Source organism: Lissotriton vulgaris, chromosome 12 (assembly GCF_964263255.1).
Source record: "Lissotriton vulgaris chromosome 12, aLisVul1.2, whole genome shotgun sequence".
Classification (NCBI taxonomy): Eukaryota; Metazoa; Chordata; class Amphibia; order Caudata; family Salamandridae; genus Lissotriton; species Lissotriton vulgaris.
Genome location: NC_141700.1, coordinates 293,037,088 through 293,058,573, shown reverse-complemented (window position 1 = coordinate 293,058,573; position 21,486 = coordinate 293,037,088). Strand labels below are relative to the sequence as shown.

At 44.4% G+C, this 21,486-nt stretch overlaps 1 protein-coding gene across 2 annotated transcripts in view; it reads left to right on the top strand.

Annotated features, from left to right (window-relative positions):
• GAN (gigaxonin) overlaps positions 1-21,486 on the top strand; it is a 307,857-nt gene that overhangs the window by 84,655 nt on the left and 201,716 nt on the right. For both annotated transcript variants that reach the window (XM_086945082.1, XM_086945083.1), the window contains exons 2-3: positions 12,555-12,669; positions 20,967-21,317. In XM_086945082.1, the coding sequence (XP_086801208.1) occupies positions 12,555-12,669; positions 20,967-21,317 (466 nt within the window). The remainder of the gene's footprint in view (positions 1-12,554; positions 12,670-20,966; positions 21,318-21,486) is intronic.

Here is a 21,486-nt window from a genome sequence, read left to right as displayed (position 1 = left end):
TTTCTCAAATTCAGAGATGATTAAAACGGCTTCACATATCAAATTAAACCTGATTTAAAACCTCATTAAATATAATTTATTTATACATTGAGCAATTGTATAACATAACTGTATTAGCATCCCTGGTGACTACCACTAATTTTAAAACTATTGAAAATCTCATCAGGGCTAAAATAAGTATTATTTTGAAGCCTCCTCCTTCATACTAATTTTTCATTCAGAAGGTTTTTGCCATATGAATTGCTGCATGGGGAGGGCACTATGAAATATCGTTGCAAGTTGCAGCTCAGTTGGTGGCTCTGGGTATTGTGTGTTTTTGGACAACCAACAAATGTGATATATCCCTGCAACCTGAAGGGTCTGACAGACGCACCTGTATGTTACTTTTGTTTATCTGCCACCAGAGCTGACCATTACAGATGAGAAGGTCACCAATTGCTATTTAATTCTACTTGTTTTCATTTTCTTTATTTTAATTATTATTTTCTTTTGTAAAACAATGAGCAATTTACAGAAATGACCCTTTGCTGAATTTGGAATTGTGTCAAGATTTCAGGCATTAATACATTCTGGGTTTACCTATGGGTTTTGCACCTGTTTCCACCTCAACTTGCAAGTAGGTTGAAATTGCAGAAAATAGGAGAAAAGGACAACCAGCTAGAAAAATGCAAAAAGACTGGTATAAAAAATATATTTTCCTTTACAACTCTGCTTGTTCCTGAAAGCTGCGAAGATGGTGATCTTAGCACTTCAAACCTATTATTGGTGCCAGTTTAGGAAATTAAATATATATTTGCTTGCACAGTACTTTTTCTTACAAAAAGCACTATTTTGGCTATTTTCTTGTTTCCATCCAGGGGAATCCACAAACCCCGGGGTACCATTAGATTAATCAAAATGTGGGTCAAAAGACGCAATTCTGGCCTATGATACATTTTAGTGGACAAAAATGTATGAAGATTTGCTAGACATGCCTTTTGGACTGAGTTTGGGAGGCCGACATTCTGTCGGAGGCGCCGTATGGGTTAGGCATGTTATGCTATGGGGGTTTGTATAGCGCTTGTGTACCCGTAGGTGTCTTGGCGCTTCAAGTGAGGATCAGGAAGGCAGGCTAAGTACAAGTGTGCCCTTGATGTTAGAGCCATATTTTCGGTGCTTTCCTAAAGTGTAAGGTGGATTGGGAATGTTTTAGTTCAAACGGAAGAAAGTTCAACAGTCTAGTCGTACAGGTCACAATACCTTTGCCACCCCATAGGGCTAGTTTGAACTTGGTACTTCGACATTCATCGCTCCAGAAGAGCGTAATGGTCTAGAAGGTGTGTACCAGCTGAAATTCTGTCTGAGAGCCATTGGGCCAGTATCGTAAAGAGCCTTGATGGAGCAATGCTTAAATTTACACTTGCTGATTATTAAATACACCATTTTTAAGTAGGGCTAAATCTGCCTGGCCTTTATGGACCTGTCCTGTGCCTTCAACAGTGGTGAGGTCTAAACACTGGGGAAATACTGACTGACACAAGGGTGGATGGTGGGCTGGTTCACTTCTCTGCCAGTTCAGATTGGCCCCTCGGGAGAGAGGACTGACTGGTTCAGGATAGGGCAAGGGGTACACCAGGGGTGCGTCCTAGCCCCCACCTGCAGTTTGTTATACCTTAATGGCCTAGGTACCTCTCAGTCTGCTAAAATCTCAGATGCTCCTTCCTTTGACTGCAAAAAGGTTCATGTCCTGTTATATGTGGAGGATGCTGTTCTGTTATCAAGAACCCCCAATTGCCTAAATCTTTAGTTCCATGAATTTGTCACCTTTATGGGCTCCCGTGGTCTGCTACTAATCGTTTGAAAACCTTTATAATGACGCGCAATCTATTAACAGAGCAAGATGCAGGGGGATTAAGCTACAAGGTTACACCTGGGCTCTCACCCAGGACTTCTTCTACCTGGCTGTTTTTTATGTGAATGGGAATTGGGGTCTTTGTGTGGCTAAAGTCCACTAGAATTGTTTAGGATCTGAGTATGTTTATAACCTGGCCAGACGTATTCAGGGAACAAACCTGTGGCCCCTTTATTTAGAAATGTATAGGAGAAAGTGTCTAAATATTTTAACGGATGGATCAGGCACCTGGGGACATATTAATCCGAAAACAATCCAGGATGTACAAAACAGAGTGTTAAGGAGACTACTGGGCATCCCACCTACTTGTTCCACCATTATTCTGCACCAGCAACTAGGAATGGATTACTTGGAGGACTCTCGTACCCTGGCCGCCCCTCTGTTATGGTGCTCAATTTGGAGCAATCCACATGCTGCTTTAGCAGGGAAATCGTTGAGGTCTGTTCATCTTGTGACCGGGGTTTACTTATTCCCTGGATTCGTTGGGTATATGGTGGCCCCCAGAGCTTGACTCACTGCCTACACCCTTAACCAAAGTAAAGAACCTAGGTTCTCTTCCAGGGGATCCTCATCAATAGTCATAAGCATTAGAATATTCCCGCCTACGTGCGGGACCCCGGAAACACTATATTATATGTGCCCCACATATAAATACACATATATATATAAACCATATATATATATAAAAAACAAGCAATAGCAGCCAGATCACATTAGAGCTGAAATATGCTGTGAAGAATTTCCACCATGCATGAATAATAAGCATTAGAAACAGGAGAAAACAACACCAAAGCTTGTTTAGGAATTGTTTTAATGCTCAAAAAGCAGTAGAAATTCTCAGAACTCACTGGAAGCATAGAAAGCTCCCAGGCTGCATTGCAAACACACAGTCTAACCAGACTGAAAAGCTAACCTGTAGCTAAATAACAAAAAACTGACACTGTGCCTTTAAGGCACTCATGACCCCCTGAATCCCATCATGCCTCAGGAGTGGCAGTTAGGCAGTTGTTCTTTCCGGCTCCTTCAGTGAAGGACCCTGGCTAACACAGCTCCACTAATTTTCTGAATTTTCTGCAGAAGATTGCTTCTTTTTCAAGCTTTTTGCTCTTACTTCGACGTCTACCACCTTGTCAAGTAAGATACTGCCTTTTTTTAGCAGTTTGGAGGGCATTTTACTTCGAAAATGCCATCTCTTTTTGATAGATGTCCATCTTGCAACAGCAAGAAGGCCAAGACAGACAGCCACGAGGTCTGTATTGTTTGCCTGCCTGATGACCATGATCCTGAAACCTGTCCACACTGTGAGAACCTATCAAGCAGGACTCTCAAGGACAGGGAGAGAATTCGGATTTATGGCCTGGCCCACAGAGTTTCGAGAGGAAGGTCCCCAGTGAAGAAGGGCTCCAAGAAGGCCCATTCGTCTTCAAAGAAGAAGCCTTCACGTCCTTCTACCTCAGCGTCGGGCTCGGCGCTGAGAAAAGATCCACAGGAAGGATTTTCCTCTGGGAAGCTGCCGTCGACGGCGGGCTCGCCATCGAGAGGAAGGCCAGGTGCGTCATCGAAGGCGGCGTCTTCGAAATCGCCTCCGCCGTCGTCAACCGGGCGGCGATCGGCGTCGAGGAAGGCTACTCCGCCGCCGTCAACCGGGCGACGGTCGGCGTCGAGATCCATTACCCCTCCGCCGTCGTCAACCAGGCGACGATCGGCGTCGAGGGACGTCACCTCGCCGTCGTCAACCAGGCGACGATCGGCGTCGAGGAAGGTGACTCCTCCGCCGTCGACGGGTGCTCGTCGATCGGCGTCGAGGACGCGGTCCCCGTCGGTGCAGCAGCATCGGCGTTCGGCGTCGAGGGTGCCCAATACCCCTCCGCCGTCGTCGCACAGGCATCCGACGTCGAGGCATGGCTCTACGTCGGCGACTGACCATCGCCATTCGGCGTCGAGGCAGAGAGCTCCGTCGACAGGCCATTCAGCGTCAAGAGAGAAGCCTCCATCGGCGACAGGTCATCGACGTTCGACGTCGAGGCTGAGGTCCCCGTCGACGACCAGACACCATCGCTCGACGTCAAGGCAGAAGGCTCCGTCGGCGGTTGCTCATCGCCGCTCGACGTCGAGAGACTATGAACGTTCGCATAGCCGCTCGGGATCGAGGTTGTTTGATCCCCCGACCCCTCGGAAGCGGTCGGCGGCGAGAAGGGAGCGCTCGACGTCGAGGCGCTCGGACACGATCATGGTGACAGAATCTGCTTCTCACCATTCTTCTCATCGGTCCTCGGGCTCCTCTACTGCACACTCCAGATCTAGAAGCCCAGTGCACAGGACCCCTGAACGTCGGCCAGACCCTTCTGGGGGACGCATCCGGCTGTCGCCAAGATGGTACCGGTCCCTGGACCATTGGAGAGACGATGGGGCTACCAGGCGTATGCAGGAATATGCCAGCCCGCGCCACAGGTCAGCTCTCCAGGACATGGTGGAGGAGATAGACAAACGTAGCCCACCCAGGCGCTCCACGCCTGTGGATCTACCCACCAGGGCGCCAAGGGGGCCCCGCTCGCCCACAAGGGAAGCCAGGCGGGACGGTCGGGGAAGATCTAGGTCGCCTGCAAAAGACCCTAGACTGGATGGCCGAAAAGCTTATGTCCCTCGGGGCAGGTCTCCTGAGCGGTCTCCAGCCGGATCGCCCAGAGCGTCCCGATCTCCTAGAAGAGACCATCGCCCAAGGGATCGGGTCAGGTCGCGCTCTCCTAGACGGGAGGAGCGTCCCAGGAAGTCAAGGGAGCGGGGACGCAGTTCTCACCATCGGCATAGACGTACCCCGTCTACCTCTTCCACTTCATCTACCAGGTCGTCGAAGAGGGACTACTCTCCGACCTTGACAGACAGTCCAACGTCCAGGTCCTCCCCTGTGGATGATATTGGCACATACCTGGACGTTCTGCAGAGAGGTGCACTTAAACTAAACATTGAAATGTCTGTTCCTCAAGTCACGACGACGGTCATTTTCGAAACATTGCACAAAAAGGCCATCTCCAGACCTCTGCTGCCGTTGGTCCCAGGGATTTTGGATCCGGTCAAGGACGTTTTCCTGACCCCGGCTTCAATCAGAGCAGTGCCAGCACGCATCACGAAGAAGTACAAACCTGCGGCTTCTGACCCTGTGTTTGTGAGGTCTGACCCTCCGGCGGACTCGGTCATCGTGGCAGCGGCAAGAAAGACACATGCGGTTGCTGGTTCGTCTTCAGTCCCGCCAGATAAGGACAGCAAGACCCAAGACTCCTGGGGTAGGAAGGTCTGCAACTCTGCGGCTTCCACTCTTAAGGTCTCCAGTGCAGCTGCGCTCCTGGGCCGGTACGACAGGGCCTTATGGGACTCGATGGAGAGATTCAAAGCGAAGCTGCCGAAAGAGGATCAGCAAGACTTTGAGGAAACTGTTACGGAGGGGTGTCTGGTGGCTAACCAGATGATCAGCACGGCCGCGGATGGGGCGGTGCTGTCGGGTCATTCCTATGCCCATGGAGTTTGCGCCAGAAGATCGGCCTGGTTGCGACTTACAGGGCTGAAGCCGGATGCCCAACATCGGATTCTGAATCTCCCTTTCTCGGGTTCTGCCCTCTTCGGAGAACACGCAGACGAGGAAATGACCCGAATGAAAACTGAACTGGACACGGTGAAGGCTGTGGGCTTGGAGAAGAAGAAGGAGTTCAAGCGCCGCTTCAAGTCCAACAGGGGGAGAGGGGCCCAGCAGAGGGTTCAACCCCCTCAGTGGTCGCAGAACAAAGCTCAGGGTAAACCCCAGTTTCACGGTAAACCCAGCAGGGGCAGGGGGGGCCGCCAGCAGTCCTCCAACGCCCCGAGAGGAGGAAAGGCCTGAACAGTGGCTTCCTCTGACACCGTTGCCCACTCCGGTGGGAGGAAGTGCATCTCAACACCTGGAGGAGTGGGTCAGCATCACAAAAGATCAGTGGGTGCTGAATATACTGCGAAGTGGTTACAGGATACGTTTCCGTGCTCTTCCAAAGAGCATTCCTCCCAAGAGCTCTTGCCCTCACCAACTGAGCTTGCTCCGTCGAGAGGTGGCGATCCTGCTGCAAAAAAGAGCGATAGAAGAAGTTCCTCGCGCTCTAAGAGGCAAAGGAGTTTACTCCAGATATTTCCTTGTCCCCAAAAAGGATCAGGAGGACAAGTTCAGGCCCATACTCGACCTGCGACTCCTAAACAAGGTCATCGTCAAGGAAAAGTTCCGCATGTTGGCGCTTCACCAAATATGTCCACATCTACAAGCCGGAGATTGGATGTGTTCGGTGGATCTTCAAGATGCGTACTTTCACATCCCGATTGCGCAGCAACATCGAAAGTACCTGAGGTTTGTCGTGGGGCACAAACACTACCAGTACAAGGTGTTACCCTTCGGTCTCAAGTCCGCACCACGAGTCTTCACCAAATGCATGGCGGTGGTGGCGGCTTTTCTTCACAAGAAGGGTCTCTTCGTTTACCCATATCTGGACGACTGGCTCCTGAAGGGTTCATCCCCGGTACGGGTAACACAAGATCTGCATCTGTGCCTGCAACAGCTTCACAGGCTCGGCCTCCATGTGAACCTGGAGAAGTCAGTCCTGCGGCCTACGCAATCCATCCACTACCTAGGCTCCGTTCTGGACACAAGCGAGGGAAGAGCGTTTCCTTCGGAGGAGAGACTTTCTTCCATGACCCTGAAGTGCGGGATTCTGCTGGAGTCTCGTCCCCCAACAGCACGACAGGTGGCGTCTCTACTGGGTTCCATGGCGTCCTGCATTTTTCTCATCCCACACGCCAGGCTGAGAATGCGTCCTCTGCAACAGGCCCTGGAGGATCAGTGGGACCAGGCGACAGGTCGCTGGGAGGACCATATCCATCTTTCCCAAGCGACAAAAGAGTCTGTCAGATGGTGGACTCGGAGACACAATGTGATGGTGGGAGTGCCGTTTCATCAACCCATCCCATCCCTATCTATCGTGACGGATGCCTCCCTGCACGGCTGGGGAGCACACATGGGTCCGCTTCAGATTCAGGGCCGGTGGTCTGCGCAGGAGCAGACATACCACATCAACATGCTGGAACTCAGAGCGGTATTCCTGGCTCTCAAAGCTTTCCTGCCAGCGATCACAGCCAACTCAGTCCTGGTTCAGACGGACAATACGACAACAATGTTCTATCTGAACAAGCAAGGAGGCACAAGATCTCGCCCACTGTCTCGAGAGGCTCAAACAATATGGCATTGGCTCCTCGCTCGAGGTCTCACAGTGGTGGTGGTGCATCTTCCGGGCGAGTTGAACGTCAAAGCAGACGCACTCAGCAGGCACTTCGAAGATCAGCCAGACTGGGTGCTACACGACGAAGTAGTAGAAGAACTTTTTCGTTGCTGGGGGCGTCCGTCCATAGACTTGTTCGCAGACGACGAAAACTCCAAGTGCCACGCCTTCGCGTCCAGGTTCCACAGACCGGGGACGCTGGGGAATGCTCTCCTGTTGGATTGGGCAGGGATGTTCGCGTACGCGTTTCCTCCCCTGGCTCTGATCCCGAGAGTGGTGTCCAAGCTCCTCAGGACGAACATGGTGATGATCCTACTTGCTCCGGACTGGCCTCGGCAGTGGTGGTATCCGGACCTTCTACATCTGTCTGTGTGTCCACACAAACGACTCCCTTGCAGACCGGACCTGTTGAGCAAAATGAACGGGAGGATAATGCATCCCAACCTCCCATCATTGAACCTAACAGCATGGCTCCTGAGGTCCTGCAATACGGACATTTGAACCTACCTCCTGACTGTATGAGCATTTTAAAGGAGGCTAAGAGACCTTCCACGAGAGCATCCTATGCCTTCAAGTGGAAACGGTTTTACTTCTGGTGTAGGATCAGCATTTGGATCCGATTAAGGGGCAGGAGGACGTCATATTACCATACCTCCTTTCACTTGCAACAGCTGGTTTAAAGTACGCTTCCATTAGAGTGCATTTGTCAGCTATTGTGGCTTACAGGAAGTCGCCTGACCAGGTGTCTTTCTTTCAGGTTCCAGTGGTCAAGGATTTCCTCCAGGGGTTGAAGAAGGTGTATCCCCCTGTGCGAAATCCTTCTCCTCCGTGGGAATTGAACCTAGTTCTATCACGGTTGATGTCTCCACCTTTCGAGCCAATCCACAAAGCTTCCTTACAACATCTCTCTTGGAAGGCAGCTTTTTTGGTGGCGATTACCTCTGCACGCAGGGTCAGTGAGATACAGGCGCTCTGTGCAAAGGAACCTTATACGGTATTCCACCATAACAGAGTGGTGCTGAGGGCTCACCCTTCCTTCTTGCCTAAAGTCATATCTGATTTTCATATCAATCAGTCTATATCTCTCCCTTCTTTTTTTCCAAATCCGGCGACCCCGGCTGAGCGGTCACTTCACTCATTAGATCTTAAAAGAGTGCTGAAGTTTTATTTGGAAATGACTAAAGGGATTAGGAAAACAGACCAACTGTTTGTAAACTATGGTGCTATGAGAACTGGTTTTCCAGCGGCAAAGAGGTCCATTTCTAGGTGGATTGTTTCTTGCATTAAGCTGGCCTATCAACTGGCGGGAAAACCTTTGTTGATGTCTCCAAAAGCGCATTCCACTAGAGGGAAGGCGGCTACAGTGGCTTTCTTGCATGACGTTCCCATGTCAGAAATATGCAAGGCCGCGACCTGGAAATCAGTGCATACCTTTACGAGGCATTACTGCCTCGACTCTGATTCCAGGACTGACACTCAAGTAGGGCAAGCCTCCTTGAGGAATCTGTTTGGGTAGTCGGTTCTGTCTACTCAAGCTTGTTGATGAGATTTCTGTCTTATCTTTCCTTTGCCCGCAGAGATGAGGAGAGGCTCGCTATTCTATTCTAATGCTTATGACTATTGATGAGGATCCCCTGGAAGAGAAGGATTAGTTACTTACCTGTAATCCTAGTTCTCTTCCAGGGGTATCCTCATCAAAGTCATAAGCAACCCTCCCGCCTCCCCGGGCAAGGAATAACTGTTCATAAGGAGATATTGTTGACCTAAGTGTTATTGGGTTTGGTTTTCAGTCTCCGAAAAGAACAACTGCCTAACTGCCACTCCTGAGGCATGATGGGATTCAGGGGGTCATGAGTGCCTTAAAGGCACAGTGTCAGTTTTTTGTTATTTAGCTACAGGTTAGCTTTTCAGTCTGGTTAGACTGTGTGTTTGCAATGCAGCCTGGGAGCTTTCTATGCTTCCAGTGAGTTCTGAGAATTTCTACTGCTTTTTGAGCATTAAAACAATTCCTAAACAAGCTTTGGTGTTGTTTTCTCCTGTTTCTAATGCTTATTATTCATGCATGGTGGAAATTCTTCACAGCATATTTCAGCTCTAATGTGATCTGGCTGCTATTGCTTGTTTTTTATATATATATATGGTTTATATATATATGTGTATTTATATGTGGGGCACATATAATATAGTGTTTCCGGGGTCCCGCACGTAGGCGGGAATATTCTAATGCTTATGACTTTGATGAGGATACCCCTGGAAGAGAACTAGGATTACAGGTAAGTAACTAATCCATTTTTGCTAGACAGTGAACTGAAATTCAAGGAGCAAGTCAACAAAATTACATTTTCATCCTTTTGCTCTATAAGGATGATTAAAAAAAAATCGAAACATTCCTGCCACCTGAACTTCTGAAAACAGTAACTATGGCTATGGTCCTCACAAGAACTGACTACTGTAATAGTCTCTACCTTACGCATTATGTCTTTTGAAAAGACTCCAGATTTTGCAAAACGCTGCTGCCCGTTTCATCTTCAAAATTCCCAAATATGAATTGGCCGGAGAAGCCATCAGAAAAATGCAAAGGTTGACAGTCAGACAACGAAGCAAGTTCAAAGCCCTCTGTCTGGCATCTAAATCCCTGCATGGACTCAGGCCTGACCATTTTAGGAGAAAACTTAAATGGTACATACCATCAAGAGGGAAACGCTCAGGATCTGCCAGGAACAAGGTGGTTGCCCCATTAAGAAAGGCCACCTGGGGAGGGAGGAGTTTATAGGGCCACTGCAATGCTCTGGAATAGTCTGCCACCGAGTCTAAATAAAAACAGCCCCCTCCCTACTCCGTTTAAAAGCCCTAAAAACCTGGCTCTTCACACCGGATTGAAAAAGGATCCCACACACTCGCTCAACCTGTAGTGGACACTGTTGCTGCCCTAGGTCGGACTTCCATAGCGCCAAGGTGCCCTCGGGCATGAGCTGCGCGTTATAAATCATATTTAAATTACCTTACGTCAAATCTACCCTGGCGGATCTGGGGGAAGCTGCAGCTTTTTTATACACCCAGAACTCTGTCCAAAAATAAGGCCTGTGTTAAAACCTTGTATAAAACTAAACGGCACCATCTCAGTGAAGAGAATGATTCTTCTAAGCCTATTACTACACTTAACACACCAGGCATGGCACCATATCTGGAGTGGACAGACTCCTCTTGTGACAGAACGCTACTCACACTCTTTCATTTGGACTTTGCGAGATGGCATTTGGGTTTCCCTTTGGACAGTTTGACCATTCCAAAATTATGGTGTGCTCATGTCTCGAATTATCACCTCAGAGCCTGTTACATTTCTTGTAAATTTTGTTCTGAATTTAGTAAACAGTACTTAATCCCCATCATTAGGAATCGGGCATTCGAAGCTCGGTGGTGGCACTTGGATACAGCAATGGTTAATATATGTTCCTCTTTAAAATGTGCTGTTAACAGTAGAAACCTAATGCTTTTTTAATAAGAGGCTACTTTGGTGGCCCTCATAAAGATTGTAATGAATGTATGGAGATTTGCTCTCAAAGTGCCCCAAACATCAAACACAGAACTCTGCATAGGGGCGGGAAAAGCCTCGGCAGCAAAGGGATAAAGGAAGTAATGGCAAGAACTAAACAGCAAAGCTACAGAATCTCTTGGAACTAGCAATTTATTATGAGATAATTAAAAAAAAAACATTATATAGTGCACGCTAATGATTAATACCTTCAGGATGTTTGGTGCAATATATTTTATTTAACAAAGCTGGCCCTGTGAATGTCGTTTAGCTAAAGAAGCCCAGAAAACGTTCTCACAACAATTCCACACTGTTATCCGACAAAAATATTACTATGACACCACCCCCCCCCCTTCCCCCCACCCCCCACCCCCCAGATAAAGTGTTATGTATGTACTGTATTTTGCGGCCTTCTGAGCGAAGTGTTCAGTATTTTACTTGCCGATAGCAAAGTGGAAATAAATGGCACAACATGCAGCGGCTAGGTGGCGAATGAGACAAGTGGTGAGTTATTTGCTAGCTGACTGGGTGTTCTACAGTCTGTAAAAAAATCCCAGTGAGTCACATGGTTAGCTGTGTAGCTTCTGTGTTGTGACTAAGTACCACTTTATCCAAGATGAGAGAACAGTGTAGTTTTTTAAATGTAGGCTCTGTGTTTCGTATACTGAGGATCCAGAGACATATCAACGACTTCAGACTAGAGTGCACAGTTTTATCGAACTATTTATTATGTCAGAGCTGTAGTGAAATATTTTCTCTAACCCTTGATACCATTAATTCAAATTTATGTACGTTCCCCTTCACCATTGTGCCTAGGCACTCCCAATTCAAATGGATTGTGTCACGTCGGTTTTTGTTTGGTCTTCTGCATTGCTAAATAGATTAGCGTGTTTTACTTCTGTACGTTAATGTAAATCCCTATTCGTGTGCAGTACTATTTTTTTTAAAAAATCTTTTATCAGCTAGGTTTGGGTTGTATGAACAAAATATGTACTTCATATTAACTACAGCTCGAGCTATGTCTTGAAAGCCACCTCCCGCCTGGCAGGTTTTGTCAAGTGATGTGGAAGGATATGTCATCCAAAAGCTACACGTTGTAAGAAAACCCCCTGATTCCTGCTTAAGGTTTGCAGGTTTTTGGTGGAGTAAATCAAATCTGCTTGACTGATCAAACATTCTTTGCTTAATCTGTTATACTCAAATTAAACTGCATTATTTCTAAATGCCCTTCCACTTTTGTTTACATCTATGTATATAAAAACTAATGTATGTCTGTCAGTCTGTTTGTCCTTTATGCATTACTACACCATTCATCCGAAAGGCATGAAACTTTGGGAAGTTGTTGAGTACACTCCCGCGAAGGTTTCTGGCAAAAAAAAAGTGTTAAATATCGGTCCTCATAATCTTTTCAATACTGAACGGTTACAGTTTCCGGTGCGACTCGCTTTTGCAGTGACCATCAACAAAGCACAAGAACAATCGCTGCAAGTGTGTGGACTAGATTTGGAGAATCCTTTGCTTCTCACATGGACAACTGTATGTGGCCCTCTCACGCTTCGGGAAACCTTCTGATTTATTTGTGTACGCACCAGACGGAAAAACAAACAAAGTGTATCCACAAGCACTCGAATAAATAAACAGAATTAAAACAGCACTTTAAAATGTTTTCATATTAAAATGAATAAGTTTCAATAAAAATGACACAATGTAAATTGAATGTTATCATAACAAGTTTCATTACATTTCCTTTCTTCTAAGATCGCAGCAACGCACGACAGGTAAGCTAATATATTATATTCTGCAAAACCTTTTAATATTTTTGAAATATTGCTGTTTCTTTCAGAACAAAATTAAACTATAATCCTCCAAAAGATGATGGGTCGATATACAGGATCGAATTAGATGGTATTTCTTTTGCCATTATGAAAGAGATACTGGATTACATCTTCAGTGGACAGGTATGTTTCAGTTTTGTACAGTCTTTTGAAAAAGTGTATAGTACGCAGCCTTAACACACATTTGATGCAAGCTCTCTAGAACAAATACATCATAACCACAATGTTAATTGTATTAAAACCAGGTATCTGAACTGTCAACCTCTTATGTTGGACCTCTGACCACCGATGGGTGGGATAATACTCACTTTCTTGCTGTTAATACAACCTTAACTTGTCTTCACCATCGCTAGGAAATTTTACATTGTATGTCAGGCCCCACATGATCTTAACAAGCGACTTCAAAGCTTACTCCCCACACAAGAAGATACATTCTTAGTAAGCTTGAACATCATTTTCTGAAATATCAACTCTATGGACCACTTCTCTGCCTTCATAGTATCTTCCAGGCAGCTGCCCACCAGGAAGGCCTTATAAGCTACGCCCCCTGTGGTTGAGCGATTACCAAAAACCTTCCCCTTGCATTACCCATCTGACCCCACTGTTCAACGTGAGTGATGATACTGGATAAAAAGATTTCCTAACAGAAACACACATTTGTTTTCTTCCTCTAGGTCACAAGACTCTTGTGACAGCCTCATTCTTGTTGAAGCAAATGCTCAGACAACTTCGGTTAATCGTGAAAAGGTTGGATATGTGATAGACCAGATGTTGCTCTTGGCCCTCCTGGCAGAACATGACTCCATTTGAAATAAAATTACCGTCCATGAAATCAATAGCTCTAACATCTGATACTGTTTTGCATGATAGGAGGCAGAGTAACATTGTCACTTGGCAGCCAGTACATTTCTGAATAGGTTGTTATTAGCTGGCCATGAAAGGAAGAGATTGAGTACTCTATTTTCTCCCCATGGGTTGTCATAAATGGGAACTGGAGGATTCGCTAACTTGACTACTGTCAGAAGCCTGCACACTAGCGGATGCTTCCCCTTTGGGGAACCATCTACCCCTTAATGGCTCACTGAAATTACAGTTCAGAAAGAACTAAAAGTCTCTAAGCACATGAGTAAAACTAGCACTTACCTAGATGTTGACCAGCGAAGGAAGAGGAAGCTCTCAGGGGTTCACGTGTGCATTTTGGACTGTATCTAGGATGTTGACTGGCTGAATATGCCATGAGCCCAGAGCCTTATGGGCAGTGCAGTTTTTCAGTGTGTGTATGTTTAAGGGTACTGTGTAGTGAATACATGAAAAACATTTCATAATCTGAACCTCCATGTCCTGATATAGAATTCCTTATGACATTAGCACTGTTCAGTATACACTTACTATGGCTAAATATAACTCTAGATATTGAGAGCCGTTTATTTATTTATAAAGTTTTATATAGCGCGAACTAGATCCCGAAGGATATCGGAGCGCTTTACAGTTAGCGGTAGAGGAAGGAAAAAGATCACTACAAGCCTAAAATGGGGAAACAATATGCATAGAAACATATGGTGCAAGCATAACAGATCCTATCTAATTCCAGATTAATGCAGAGTGTGCTAGTCAATGATAAGATGATATCCAGGGAGTGGAGATGCATAATGATGTAAGGGGGCGAATACAATTGTAACAAATAGAATTATTAACCAATGCTGCTTTATATACAAAGCGATAAGTGACCATCGTGTTAAGGTAAGAACTTGTTCATGAGGAATCTTTTAGCTTCTATTTTGAAAGCAACCTTGGAGGAGATTCTGCGAATTTATGGACTTAAAAAAAGTTCGCTTGCTTTACGGTCTGAGATGAAACTATAGTTGAATACAGAGTGTGGTAAATTGCCCCACTAATGATCTTCTTCAGGGCTTTGAAAGTTTTTGCGTTATAAAGCACTTATGGTCGGGCAGTAATGAATAAGCTTCATTTGAGGGTTGTACCTTGAAAATGAATGAATGTCTTATTTAATAATATCTTCATCTGTCAATTTCCAGAAAGTACCACAGTTTTAGTATTTAAAAAAAAGAATAGTGTATTCATGTGAAAAAGGTCAAAGTGAAAGAGCCTGTGTTTTGATTCATGTAAGCTAACCATTCCAGTAGATGTGAGCAATTGGAGCAGATTAGAAAGAGCTGTGGATTAATTGATCTGTTATGGTCATCCGTCTGTAGCCCTCTGCCTCTGATGTCTAGCATTGCTAATGATGGCAGGAAGGATAGTTGTTGTTTTTGCACATGTGGTATCAGTGTTTTTTTCAGACTTCTCAGCGCCAATACTACCTTGACCAGTGATGGTGAGCAACTCTGAACACTTTCTTCTTAAAAATTTGAGCCTGTTCCGTACAATTTATTTTCAAGTAGAGATCAATGAACTGATCCCACTTGACTTCTGGTAAGAAGTAAAAAGGGACAACAATATTGTATATTTCAATCTTCCCTGATATTCGATGGTGTTCTGGTGGCCTTGCAGCAACAAATTCCATCACCTCTTCCTTCGTGAATATGCTGGTTCTGCATTGTAGGATCTTCTTTGATAGTCATAAACTCTTTCATATTGAATATAAGCACAGATTGCCCGCAAAAGTGATTATTTTTTTCCTGTCTGTAGTAAAAAAACAACCCACAGTATTTAAATGAATAATCCATATTTGTAAAGCACGAACATATCACCCCTTAAGGTTCCAAGACGCTGGGGACCGTCGGGGAGATTAAGTGAGCTATTGCTCAGATCACAAGTTGTTGGAGCTGAGCTTTTCGTTGGTTGGCGATCGAAATGTGAGCCCCGCTCTATGGAATCAGCTGCTCTGTCTGTTGCGCCACACCTTTCCCCTCAAGTCAAGGCTGCATTGCGGCATGCACATTGCAAAAGGTGTTGAAAGTGTACAAAATGAAGGAACAAATGAAGCTTGATAGGCCTGCATTGAAGCTGATAAAAAGGTTATCCTGTCCCTTTAAGATTTTAGGAGAATAGTTGTAATGCATTGTACTGGCAGTTACCTCACACAGTCTGTGTTTTTTTTTCTGGCGTTTTTGCATAGGATCTCAGAATACATGATGTTTCAACCATTTTTTTGTTGTTGTTAAAATCTGTCATTACCTGTGATATTTCAGTTTCACTTGATTTCTTTTAAGCCCTACTACTGATTGAAGTGTTTTGCCAGTGTTTGACGTAAGTCTTCAGTCAAAATGACCTCTGTCTTCGAGAAGTGTCCCTCCTGTTGGAGGAAGAAGGTGGTCTGTCACCCACCCAAGTTCTGTGGGGTGTCTCTCCCGGCTCCAAATTCAGTGAAGGAATGTCCTATTTACCAACAATTCTCAAAAGGACATTGAAAGTCTGGGAATGAATACAACTCCGAGGGATACTTCAAAGTTTAAGAGGAAAGGGAAAAGAAAAAACGGTTGAGAAACATCCTCCCATTCACACTTTTACAAGAGGACTGATCCTGTAAAAGATTCCCAAAGAAGGAGATCCAAGATATAGCCGAGTAGTAAGGCTAACTTCCAACAGCATCTCTCTCCATGTCTCTCAAGATCGGCCTCAAAGTTAACAATGTCTGGAGCATTGGCACTGACCTGCTCATCTTCCTAAACTGCTTCAGTGTCATGACACCAAAGAGACTACTCCTCAGAGACAAGGCATCGGCCTCCTGATTTTGACATCCAAAACTCAGTTTAGTGTTGACAGTATTACTATTGATGTGGGAGAGACAGACATTGATGCTTATCCATCGTAACCAAAATGGTCTTGCCGGTAAATGTAAAAACAAAACCATCATTGCCTTTGAAGATCCACAATTAGGTGCCCCCTGTTCATCAGCGTTGGCTCGTATGATGACAACGGACACTGTCCCCATCTCCGTAGCCTCAGTGAGATCTCCGCACTCCCAAGGCTAACCTCGCCTTATTTAACTTGGTCTTCGAATAACTTCAGTCTGAGGTTCTGCACATTTTCAATTATGCCAAATCCCCAAAAAAAGGTGGCTTACACCAGAATCAGTTGCAAGGCCTCTCTGACACCTATCAGTCCACATCCATATACACTGCCACAAAGGCCTTCCGTATACAGCATGCCTTTTGAATACCCCTTACCAAGTTGCAGCCCTTTTAACGTTCACTAGAAAGTTATGCAAGATAACATCTATGTCTCCAGTGTGACGAAGTGAGAGACCATTATCTTCTTCCTCTAGACCTCCATCCTCCACAATTGCCATGAGTCCAACCCCAGAATAAAATGAGGGATAGAAAACCCCAGAAAGGTTTAGAGCCCCTATTCATATCTGGATGGTACTAGTCCCTCCTGTACGCGCTCCTCACCAATGGCTTTTCCCTCTTGTGTCTCCCCTATAGATGACCTCAACACAGTCCACAAGTTCTTGGCATTACGACCTACCAAGCTGCATATACCTTTTCAAACCTTGAAACTTAATTTTGCAGTTACTCTAAAGACCTTATAACCGTGGTCATCTCCAAAACCTCATCTCCCTTTAGTCAGAGGTTTAGTAGACATTGCAGAGGAAAAATGCCTGACTTCGGGTACTGTAAAGGAAGGCAGGGACATTTCACCTTATTAAAAAGTACAGAGCTCCTCAGTAGGATCGTGACTTAGTGAAGTCCGATCCTAAATCCAGCTCAATAAGGGAGACGCCAGTCAGAAGAAGACCTGCCTCAACACCAGAGACCATTGTACCCTTATATTCTAGAGAGTGAAAGCAAACAGTTTTATCTGTCGGTCGGGAATGTTTGTGGGACATCTGCAAGTAACCTGAAAAACATAAGTGCCACTGTTGTCTTGGGGAAATATCAATGAGACTTCATGGACCATGTGAGATAGTTCATTAATGATTTGCCAACACACGGTCATGCGAGGGTCTCCGCGTGGTGTAAATATTGGAATATTCAGCCTTAGAGATTCAAATGCAGTGACTTATAAAGCTTCCAATGGATAGACTATTGAATAGCCTGCAACATATTAAAGATAATACTATGATAATGTACATTTCTTTCTGTGACTTTGATTGCCCAGTCTTAAACCCTTTTAGTGGATAATTTGTAATGTGATTGTAATGTGTAACTTAACTTAATCTACGCTCAGGGACATTGAAGTGAGCACCACATGAAACCTGTTGGAAGATATACTGTTGTGTGGTTTCCTGCAACCTTTCACTATTCCTATGTTAGCACATTTGCAACATAGTCGGAGGTATTCACTGGTCGTCAGTATTTTTCTGTGATATTGATCTGCTCTTTAAGGTGTCATTTGCATTAAAGAAATTTGCTTAGGTTGGTGAATGGAGTATCATGTTTGATAGTAACCCCCATTACGGTACTGTGAAAAAAAGTACACCCTCTGGTTTTACATATTAAGACATCAAACCTTCATCTAGTCCTCATCAAGTCCCAACAGATGGTAAATGTAATCTCTTGTGACAAACTCAAAGGATTCCACAGGATATCATACAAAAAATACAGTAGAAATAAATCAATGGAAGGATGAACAATGGAACACACAGAGATGGAAATTCGGAGAAATGTATATTTACTCAAAAAACATATTGTTGGGGAGACAGATAAAGAAAATTGAATAATGCAAAAAGTTATGAACAGAGATGAGTGATAATTAATCTACAAATTCACAACTAAGAACATCAACTCCTGGAGGATTAGATAAACAACCAAGATTAATTGATAAAGAATGGTCGTATATTAGTGCCAAAGCAACGTGACTGGAGGTGATGCGAATGTCGACGTTTCGGTCTAAGGGGCAGTTGTCATGTAGACCAACATCAGGACAGAATATTTCTTTGCTGAAACTATTTCCTGAAATATATGTACTTTAACGTTGTGGCCTTGGACAGTGGGTTGGCACAGAACGCAATATCACAGTGCAAAATCTTGGGCTTAGAAGAAATGTGGCCACATGGATTGATGGATTAGCAAGAGGCACAATATTGAAGTGAAATCAATAGTTAGAAGAAGTGGGGCCACTTCCGTTGACCGATACTTGAGAAGCGCTTGGTGAAAGCGACGTGATGCACTCGTTCTTTGTAGACGATTACCGGAATAACGTCCTTCCATTGATTTATTTCTACTGTATTTTTTGTATGATATCCTATGCATTCCTTTGAGTGTGTTACATCAGTACAACTCAGAACTAAGCTCCATTGTTGCTCGAATCAAATTCCTTGTAGCACATTTTGACTTTAACCATACAGCGCCCAAGCCTACAAGGGTTAATTGGGTTTCCTCTGCTTACATCTTGTGACAAACAGCACTCACACAAAGTTGGCATTATTTAGTAAATAACTCCGACCATGTGCAAAAAAATGTGTGAATCCCTGATTAAACAAAGGGATGCGCCCCTTTACTAGCAATAACATGAAGTAAGCATTCCTGTTAAAAGTCTTAGTCATTGCACTGCACGTGATTAATTCTTGCACACTCCTCCTCCTCACACAACTGATTAGGCACGGAGGATGTTTGAAGGCATTTTTGTTTGCACAGCTTTCTTTAGGTCTCGTCTTAGTATGTCAACGGGGTTGAGATCTGGACCTTGACTTAATCATTCAAAAATCTTGGTCACCTATACCTGCTTCTTTCTCATCTATTCAGTCACAGTTTTAATGGTGTGTTTTGGAATATTGTCTTGTTGCTTGATCCACCTTTGACTAACCTTTGCAAGTTGGACAGATGGCCTCAGATTTCCCTCCGCAACACACCATGATAGGGTGGCATTCTTGGTGGACTTAATGATTATGAAGTGAGTGACCAGGCCCCGCACTGCAAGTCGCACGTGACTCAACACATTTCCACTACCCTGCCTGACAGTTGAAATGAGGTTCTTGTGGTGATACGTATGGTTTAGTTTAAGTCAAACATGCCTTGGTACATTTGAGCCAAACAACTCTACTTTGGACTCGTAAGTGCAATGGGCATTGTACCACTGGTTTTGTGGTTCATTCAGGTATTCATTTCAAACCTGAGACATGCAGCTTTGTTCTTATTGGAAAGAACGGGTTACCTCCTGGTTAGCCCACCACGAAGCGATACTTACTCAAGTAATGAGCGTTGCTTATTAAGGGAGGCCTGTAGCTCAATGGACAGTGCTTAGTGGTTCTAAAGCATAAGTCCATGCAGTAGTATTTTTTAAGTGTTCGTCCTTGATTTTTATTCTGTAACTTGTATCTTGGGGAAGACTTTTTTGATCTCAAAACATACTTTCGTTCTTCAATGATACAACCAACATCCACACTTCTTGCCAACATCGATATTGGTGACAAAAAGCTCCTGACCTGGTTTTACATTGTCAGTCGTATCAAACGAAAGCTGTCCCTGATAGAGGCAGTCAATACCTGCTGTGTTGAACTGATATAGCAGTCCACGCACTGATGAAGTCTTTGGCTATCACCATTAGACGAAACGCGTGTTGGCAAGAACTGTGGGTGTTGGTTGTTTCATTGAAGAACTGAAGTATGTTTTGAAATCAAAAAAGTCTTCCCAAGATGCAAGTTACAGAATAAAGTTCAAGGACGAACACTTGAAAAAATACTACTGCATGGACTTATGCTTTGGAGTTTATATAATTTGCTCAGGAAATTGAACTTGTGTCTAAATTTTAAGTGTGTGTAGGCCTACGTACACTTAATAACAACGTGGGATTGTTTTTGTTTCAATTTCCTTTGATGCAGTCTTAAATGAATTTATATTTCTGATTACATAGTCACATAACCGTGCACACTCTTTACCCCACTACCCTTTTGTAACGTTTAGTGCTTACTGGTTGTTTGCCATCGCTAGGAGCATCACATAGTCTGATCTTTGGGTACATTTGCTTGGATACTCCCTTTTGGGTAGATTGGCAATCATCTTAAACTTTCTTCATTTGTACATGATTTTTCTCACCATGGAAAGTTAGACTTAACATTTGGTAGTGGCTTTACAAACCTTCACAGATTTGAGCTGTAACCATTTTCTCTCTGAGACTGTAGGAGATATATTATATCCTAGGCATGATGTTTTACCACAGATCTGGTTGTTCCAGACCGAAATGAGTTATTTAGCAGACTTGTTTATCAGCACCACCTGATTCTAACTACCTTAACTGACATGGTAGCAAGAAGGGTGCTCTTTTTCACTCAAGGATTTCCCCCACAGAATCTTAAGAGGGAGATCCTTCTTGATTGCATCACTCTATTTGGAGCACTTAACGGCAGATTTACGGCATGGAGCATTATTTTTAAACCACTTTGAACATTTTAAAGCGTGCTGCACTGTTATTTTTACTTAAGCATATATTATGTATTATTGGAACTGGTCTGAATGCTGTTTTGTATTGCTCCAACTAACATTTCAACTTTTTTTAAAAATTGTTTTCTCCGATAGATAAGGTTGAGCGATGAGACTATTCAAGATGTAGTGCAAGCAGCAGATTTGCTTCTACTAACAGATCTTAAGACTCTGTGTTGTGAATTCTTGGAACGTTGTATCGCACCAGAGAACTGTATTGGTATTCGGGACTTTGCCTTGCACTATTGCCTGAACCATGTTTATTACATCGCTACCGAATTCCTTGAAACTCATTTTCGAGATGTGAGCAACACAGAAGAATTCCTGGAACTGAGCCACCAAAAATTAAAGGAGGTGATTTCCCTCGAGAAACTAAATGTTGGCAATGAAAGACATGTATTTGAAGCAGTGGTTCGATGGATATCCCATGATTCTGAGGAAAGAAAGGTAGGATTTTATGCATTTCACTTTTTGTGGATGTTTTGTTGAATATGTTTGGTTACCTGCAGAACTAGATGTGACAGGAAAAGTCCATTGTTTACTTCTGAATTTGTCGCAGGGGTTTTCTGCATTTTTTGTAGTAACCAGCAAACTGAGACACTGCAGGTCGACTTTG